The sequence below is a fragment of the Monopterus albus genome, unplaced genomic scaffold (assembly GCF_001952655.1).
Source record: "Monopterus albus unplaced genomic scaffold, M_albus_1.0 scaffold5.1, whole genome shotgun sequence".
Classification (NCBI taxonomy): Eukaryota; Metazoa; Chordata; class Actinopteri; order Synbranchiformes; family Synbranchidae; genus Monopterus; species Monopterus albus.
The window spans coordinates 468,650-477,205 of NW_018127885.1; the positions used below are offsets into that span (position 1 = coordinate 468,650).

Here is an 8,556-nt window from a genome sequence, read left to right on the forward strand (position 1 = left end):
GTAAATATATTATCTATTAGTGTTGCATGCTGGGTTGTTACTCTACTTGGTTTTGTAATTTTTGGGTATAAACTACATCTATATAATGTGTTAATAAACTCCTCAGTTGCTGTGTGCTTGTTAGGATTTAACAAATCTATATTGAAGTCACCACATATGAACATTAATTTATGACTTATTGTCAAGTAATTTTCTTCCATCCAGTCATTAAATTTTTCTATGCTGGCTCCAGGTGCTCTATAAATACAGCTTATTACAACATTTTTCTTTTTTTCCACGAGTATTTCTACAGTCACACACTCCAGCAAATTATCCACCACCCTTGACATTTTCTCCACTTTCTTATAACAAAAGTTTTTATCTATGTACAAGGCCACACCACCTCCCATCTTATTCTCTCTGTTTGTGCATACCAAGTCATAGCCATCAAGGTCAAAATCCATTCCCCTTACAGTGTTAATCCAAGTTTCAGAAATAGCAATTATATTAAAAGAATGTGTCAGACTACTAAGATAATGTTTTATACTCTGAAAGTTTGCGTATAAACTTCTGCTATTAAAGTGAATTAATGATAATTTGTTTTCAGTAATTGCTGAAACATTGCTGTTAAACTGCTCATCCGTGTAATACTTGCACGAATGAATGTAGGCTCAACTGACTGTACATATGTCTACAATTGTATGTTTATGTGCATCATTTTGATATTTGCTTGCTTGCACAGTGTCTCTAAAGCCTAACTACAAGACATTTTATCTCTGTCATCTTCTAATAAGTGATTATTACCTAGTGTGCAATACTGCAAAATGGCTGTCCTTTTTCTTTTCCCATTTAAAAAGGTCAGACAAAATAATTATTAGTTATTTCTTGCAAAATACTCTTTCTGTATGGCTAAAATATCACGTATCATAGAATGAGGTGTAATCTAATGATGCATTATCAACTGATGTATAGTAGTGATGTTATTGCAGCAGGCATAAGATTTTTAACTGTCAGACATTGACTATGTTTTTAAATTAACTTTTGTCATTCGGAATTGTGACTTACTGTTTAGATCAGTTTATCTCACCTCAGGCCTATAGGAGTGAGAATATGGGGGCCGAGAGGGGGGAAGGTGTGTGTGTGTGTGTGCGTGCTTGTCTGTGCATGCATCTGGCCTGCGTGTATGTTGGGGGGTGGATGGGTGCAGTCACATCAGTGAGTCAGCCTTGGTCACAGGGTGGAGAGGGTGATGGAATGGGAGTGTTAGTGAGAGGAGAGGTGAAAGTATTGGAGGGAACATGTAGGGCAAGAACAGGCAAGGTAGATGAATAGTGTGTGAGGAGGAGAATAGTGTGTGTGCTGTGGGAGAAGGAGGGAATGACAAAAGAAGGAAATGGAGGGGGCCAGAGGAGGAGGAGGACAGAGGGAGAAATGGCAGTAGGCACTGACTTCTCTCTTTGTTCTGTCATCTGAAAACGCTCACAGCTGGTTCAGACCAGAGTGTAACACAGCCTTGCAGCCCTGCCAAGCGTCTGTAGCATCAGATGCCACAAACAATGCTATACTACACTGGCCTGATTGTGTTTCACCACTTGTTTCTCTGGGCATGAAATGTAACACTGTCCACAAAGGCTATCAGGTGGGGGTGCATCTGTCAGGGCATGGCTAAGTTTTCAGTCATGATAAGAGGCTAATTTTTAACTGAGTGTTAACACTATATTCTGACAGGATCCATTCCCATAAAGTGGGGTGGTTGTAGCCCCAGTATCCTTGAAATTAGCATATAGCTCAACCTCATGTACATATGTAAATAATTTTGTAATTAATGTGTAAATTTTGTAATTAATACTGACAATGGATGAATGTTAATAAATGCCATATGTCTTATTTGTATCCAGCATCTCCAGATGACTGTTCAGGCTCTTCAGGATGAACTGAGGATCCAGCGAGACCTGAACCAGCTGTTCCAGCAAGACCCCTCTATCCAAGGCCGAGACCTGGCCCTCACATCTGAACCTACGGAGGAGAACTACCGGCGACTACAAGCTGAGCATGAGAGGCAGGCCAAAGAGCTCTTTCTCCTAAGAAAGACCCTGGAGGAGATGGAGCTGAGGATTGATACACAGAAGCAAACTCTGGGAGCCAGAGATGAGTCCATCAAGAAACTTCTGGAGATGCTGCAGAGCAAAGGTAGGTTTGAGTAGCAATGCACCAAGTTTACAGATAATATATCATTTTGAAGTCCTGACTGTTTACAAGTGGCAAACATCTTGACTGAAGCCAGTGCAGCCAATGCTTGTTCCATTCACTTCCACCCAAACTTCTTCCTCCCCTGTTGGCCAAACATACTGTAGGTATCCTTGCTCCATAAACTGACCTCAACTCATGCTTTAAAAAGCAAAGCATCCTTGTGGGGCTGCAAACATCTGAGGGATTAATTCAGAAACTTTCTCCCAGGTATTTTCCAAAATAATTACATCTTTGGTGGCACAAAACACCAGAGATGTCACATTTGACAAACCAGAATACACAGGAAACTAAGAAACAACCCTAAAAACTTGGAAGATAAAGGCATGCTCAGGCTGGCTGTTATAAAGACTTAACCTTTTGTCTACACAAATGTCTATCTGCCCATTTAATCATGTTAACCAAGATGTAACATTTGCTATGTCAGGGCCATCTGCCAAGGCATCAGAGGAGGACCAGGAGCGGACCAGGAGACTGGCTGATGCAGAGATGCACAGGCATCACCTTGAGAGTTTACTGGACCAGAGAGACAGAGAGATTACTGCACTTAGAGAGGTAATGTCCAATTCAACTAGGTGTGCACCGACACCGATGCCAGTATGGGATCCAATACCAGCCGTTAGTACTTAAAAGTTGTCTGATACTACACACTGATACCACTTTACACTGACATTACATTAACATCATGTTGGTTGAGCAGGTCGTTAGGTGGTGGAGAAGAAATTTCAGCAGTTTAAGGATCTTTTAAGATAAGTGACAATGACAAAAGTAAAGCAGACTGTGAGCTCTGCTGTATGCTCACACTCTGTGAACGCCCCTTGCCTTATTATTAAGTACTTGTACTCGGTCTGAAACAGTGGTACCGTGGATCCTTAAATTCAACCATAGACGATATAAGATTGCATTTCTTTAAAATCTGATCTGTAGCTGCACATAGTTTATACATACATGCAACATATTTATCTTATGACCCAACAGGAGCTGCACCGTCGATATGAGGGAACCCCTGAATCCACTAAAACTAAGGCTCTACAGACTGTTATTGACATGAAGGTGAGGATATAAATCAAAAACTGCGTGAGATAATGTATGTTATGTGTCACTCTTGCGCATACTATGTGTGTTAACTCCTCTTCATTAACCCTAGGATGCAAAAATCAATTCAATGGAGCGGAGCCTGAGGGACATGGAGGAGGAGCTGTTAATGCTGAAATCCAATGGACTTCTGAGCTGTGAGGAGCGTCAGGAAGAGATGAAGCAGATGGAGGTTTACCGCAGCCACACCAAGTTCATGAAGAACAAGGTCAGTGATACGAGTGTAGTTGACTGAACTGCTGTGCTACCCAATATACTATATACTGTACATTTGTACAGCTCAAGCTCTCCCTCTTCCTTGTTTCTTCCTCCATTGGCCTCATGTTTTTCAGATGGAGCAGGTGAAGCAGGACCTCTCCAGGAAGGATACTGAGCTGCTTGGTTTGCAGACCAAGCTGGAGACGCTCAACAACCAGTTCTCAGACAGCAAGCAGCACATTGAAGTCCTCAAAGAGTCCCTGACTGCCAAGGAGCAACGAGCTGCCATTTTACAGACAGAGGTATAGCTTGTACATATCTCTACACTCTTGCCCTGGGGACTTTTAAAATAGAAAAACAGCAAGTGCACTTTAAGGATATGTGCATAGCTGGAGAGACACTTATTCCTACTACTTCAGACTGATGGTACTACAAACAAAAGCAAAGACACTACCATATGTGAAAGGTTCCTTTGCTTTTGACGATGTTGATTCTGAACTTGTGAGCAGGATGCAGTTATGGTCAGTGGCTTTTGTAAGTTAATATTTTTTATATTTTATAAATGTATATTTTATATTGTATTTTTCCTTGGCAGGGGGATGCCTTGCGATTGCGCTTGGAAGAAAAGGAGGCAACTCTGAATAAGAAGAGCAAGCAAATACAAGAAATGTCAGAGGAGAAGGGAACACTCAACGGGGAAATCCATGACCTCAAGGATATGTTGGAGGTTAAGGAGCGCAAAATTAATGTGCTACAGAAGAAGGTGATTTAAACTAAGATTCCATTTTGTGTTGAGTTTTTGTTTGTGAAATGTCCAGAAATCCGTCATGTCCATTTTGACAAATAGTTGCTTGTTTGCTCTGCAGATTGAGAACCTACAGGAACAGCTGAGGGACAAAGAGAAGCAGATGAGCAGCCTGAAGGAGAGAGTGAAGTCCTTGCAGGCAGACACTTCCAATACTGACACTGCTCTTACCACACTGGAAGAGTCTCTTGCAGAAAAGGTGAATTTATAGCCCCATTTCCACCAAAGGAACTTTCCTTGGGGATCAGGAACCTTTTGTGGAACTTAGTTCTTCTGTTTGTCTCCACTGGAGTAACCAGGGTCTAAATGTAGTTCTGGGGCATAGTTCCACTCCCCCTGGTTGTGTTAGTACTTTCTGAAGGTCCTAGAACAATCCGAGTGAGGCCTTTGTTGGGTGGCATTCTTAAAACTCTGCTGCTGACCATGGTGCTTTGGATATGTCAATGGGCTGATTCTCTAATCTTCCCATCTTCCTGGGGCTTTGGCCCTGTTGGAAGTTCATATCACAGTGTGGTCAAAGGACTTCACCTCAGGGAAAGTTCTTGGGTTTTAGTTCCTGGAAACAAAAAGTACCAAGACGTTTCTGGCGGAAGAGCACCTTATGACAGCTCAAATCAGTCACTGGTGCCTTACAAAACTGGAGTTGCTTCTTATGTGTTCATGTGCAGCAATATACATTTGCTAATTCTGTTTGTGAAGGCAGCATATGTAATTGTTTCCTTTGCCTCTTCCTAGGAGCGCATCATTGAGCGTCTAAAGGAGCAGCGAGACAGAGATGACAGGGAGAAGTCAGAAGAACTCGACTGTAGCAAGAAGGAGCTGAAAGAGTTGAAGGAGAGGCTGAGCTTACTGCAGGGAGATCTGTCAGACAGAGAGGTGAGAGATGAATTCAGAAACTCAATCTCACACAAAGAAATGCCAACTCTTGTTTACAGGGATTCTGTAAATACAGTGAAGCATCGCTGTCAGAAATGAGCGTGAGGTTTTCCTTTTGGCTCACTTTGCGATGAATCATGGAAACCAGTGTTAGATTTAATGTATTTTCTATTTCCGTCATCAGGCTCTATTAGTTTGATAAGCTATAGCAAGTCCATCTATACTTTTGTGTAATTGGTTTGTATATGTGCAGACCTCACTGTTGGACCTGAAGGAGCATGCATCATCCCTGGCCTCCTCAGGGCTGAAGAAGGACTCCAAGCTCAAGAGTCTGGAGATCACCTTGGAGCAGAAGAAGGAGGAGTGCTTCAAACTGGAAAACCAGCTTAAGAGAGTGAGATACTTGAAATTGAGTAATCAGCCTGCATGTGACTGACTCAACACAACATGATTCTGCTTAGCTTTTCTGATATTTGCCCACTGACCCTGCAGGCGACGGCAGCTGATTCCTAACCACCATCTTGTCTTGTCAGGCGCAAAATGCAGCCCTAGAGGCTCAGGCCAACACAGAGCTGGCTGAGCGCATTAAGAACCTGGAGCAGGAAGTGGCCCGCCACAGAGAGGACTCTGGGAAGGCTCAGGCTGAGGTGGATCGCCTGCTGGAGATCCTTCGGGAAATGGAGAATGAGAAGAACGACAAAGACAAAAAGATTAGTGAGCTGGAGAGGTGGGTGGAAGGTGCATGTGAGGTCCCCCTTGAAAGATGTGTTGGGCCACATTCACCAACATCTTCCTAAGTGTTTTCTTAAATTTCTTCATAGGTTATTCTTAAGACAGGTCCTAGGAAAAGTCTGATTCATGAACACGTTCTTAAACCACAGAATTGTTTGCACCTTTGTTCTTATATTGATGAATCCCGTGTGTTTTTAAGTTGAAAGCATGTGCCAGTCGTTCCTAACTAACATAGGTTAATGTGCCACCAGTGCCCATAACAGAGCGGTGTGCACGCATCTCACACAGAAATGGAAAAGAGAAGCTGAGAAAACCAGGAATGCTACAATGAAGAACTAAACACGGTGAAACAACGAACTCCAAACCCAATAAAAACCTGAGTAGTTTTGAAGAGGGGAACAGTGAATGAGCTGCCATATTTAATAGTGTCAATAGTGGATATAAACTAAAATAAAAAAGGAGCATGTGATGCTCTTATTCGTTCAGCCAATGCTGTACAAGGAGAAGAGCAACAAAACAAACAGAAGAGAGACCAGTGGAGGAGGACAGGCGGGCCCAGAGTTATCTGAGCCGGACCAGTGCGTGAGGGCCATACACTGTACTTTCGGGTGAGCTGTGAGCTGAGCGCACCTTCATGTGTGCACCTAGGTCAAGTCAGCTGCTCCGAGTCTGATCTCAGGTGTGGTGCTGGACAGCCAAAGTCTTCCACAGATGGTCTCAACACTGGCCAAAATATAGAGAGACACTTAAAGAAATTAACAGAAATTAGAAATAAAGATATGCCCTTAAACATGTTTGGTTTTTAAGTAATTCTAAGCTACAAATATTCACACTGTAAAAGTTAAATTTGTTTTTAAAACCTTGATTCATAAACAAGTAATTAATTACGTGTAATTTTTACTGTAGTGTTTATTTGATTTAAAACACCATAATGCTTTATAAAGTAATGGGGAAAAATATAAGAGAAAGACTAATAATGGTAAAACTTAATGTAACTTCAATCTCATAATATTATATAACTGAAGAAAACTACATAACCATTTATTTCGCACAAACCTCAGCACCCAAATGTGCATACGTGTGCACCTGAGTGTGTGCAGATTCTGTTCTTACCTAAGAACAAATACCACATGAAACACTTTGGTCAGTGCCAGAATCTTCATGAAAACTTCGAAATTGGGTTTTACCAACAAATTTGTTTTTGTAAGAACCGTTGGTGAATGTGGCCCAATGACTCTGCACCCTCTGTTTAAGTTTTGCCCTTAGTACTATAGTGAATTTTGAATGAGTTTCATTGTGTGTTTATGTCACAGAAGTTTCCAAGTGCTGTTTTTAGATTTCTTTTTCTTCTGTTTCCTTCCTGCTAGGACTTTTGATCACTGTTCTTCTTGTTTGTTACAAATTTTCCTTCAGTGGCATTATGTTACTCAGGAGAACGTTGCCCCTGGTACATTAAATGGTGGATTTGAGTGTCATTTGGCTACCTGCCATTTGGCATCGTAGTGGTATTGCTTTGAATGCTAATGTGGTGAATGCTATTAGCACTCCTGTTTTTAATGGTGGTAGATATAGCTGCAGTCGTCTTTCAGTCTTAGCATTTGTGCAGTTTTTGGCTTTTCCCTATACATGGTGAGTTGTGCGACCTTGTGACATCAGTGTCAGACACCGTATAATCCTGCTGCTCTCTCTTTTTCCTTCATATTTGCTCATCTTCCTGGTCTGAGTCTGTTCTTCTCTTTACTGCTTTCTTGTTTTTACACTGGAAATCTCTTACTCCACCAGTTTGACCTCCAGGTTAGTATTTGCTCTTTTTCTCTCTCTCTCCCCCCAGACAACCGTCCTCACATTTCTCTCTGTTTTGTTGCCTCTGTGTATTATATGGTGCTGCAAGCAGTTACCTTGTCGTGACATATTTACCTTTTACCTTATTGTTCTTTCACGCTGAGAGAAATCTGAGATTGACTCTTTGCAGAGTTGTTGCAACTCTATCCAAAGCAAGCTTGTAAAGCTATGGTTGTAACTGTCTTCACTGTGTTTAAACGTAAAGGGTATCACATCTCCTTGAATGCATTTAATTTGAAAATGCATTTTACTTGCTATCTGACATTGTATTTGATATACAATCACACCTTTTTTGTTTACATAGATTAGTCAAGTGACAGTGCAGGCGTCATCAAACACATTTAATATACAGTGTTTATATTTTGTGCCATGACTTTTTTTTTTTAAGTTTCTTCCAAGCATGTAAAACTAAGAAAATTGATATTGCGAAAACCAAAATTGATTAGACATTTCAACAAATACGCATAAGACATCACAACATTCCAATAGTACATGCTTGAAAGGGAGTAGGAAGAAGTATACACTTATCTAGTCCTACCCCCTTTCTTAGACCGTGGTACCATTAGCCCAACACTGGACACTCAGACCCACAGCAGTGCATAAATATGCTTACTGTGCTCTTGACGTGCCATTGTTAGTAGATCATAAAACATCATTTATCTCAACCTTTTCCAAGATGAAATTTTCAATTAAAATGTACCATTTCCCATGTATCCCTTGGCGTCCTTTTAGGCAGATGAAGGACCAGACAAAGAAGGTGGCATCTCTGAAGCACAAGGAGC

At 41.4% G+C, this 8,556-nt stretch overlaps 1 protein-coding gene across 1 annotated transcript in view; it reads left to right on the forward strand.

Annotated features, from left to right (window-relative positions):
• Positions 1-8,556, forward strand: part of LOC109966721 (ELKS/Rab6-interacting/CAST family member 1) — a 22,952-nt gene that overhangs the window by 5,931 nt on the left and 8,465 nt on the right. Inside the window, 11 exon segments of the mRNA XM_020611810.1 lie at positions 1,878-2,169; positions 2,654-2,781; positions 3,205-3,279; positions 3,374-3,529; positions 3,654-3,821; positions 4,115-4,282; positions 4,386-4,523; positions 5,060-5,200; positions 5,454-5,594; positions 5,734-5,927; positions 8,507-8,556. The exon segment at positions 8,507-8,556 is cut by the window's right edge and continues 86 nt beyond it. Coding sequence (XP_020467466.1) covers positions 1,878-2,169; positions 2,654-2,781; positions 3,205-3,279; positions 3,374-3,529; positions 3,654-3,821; positions 4,115-4,282; positions 4,386-4,523; positions 5,060-5,200; positions 5,454-5,594; positions 5,734-5,927; positions 8,507-8,556 — 1,651 coding nt within the window.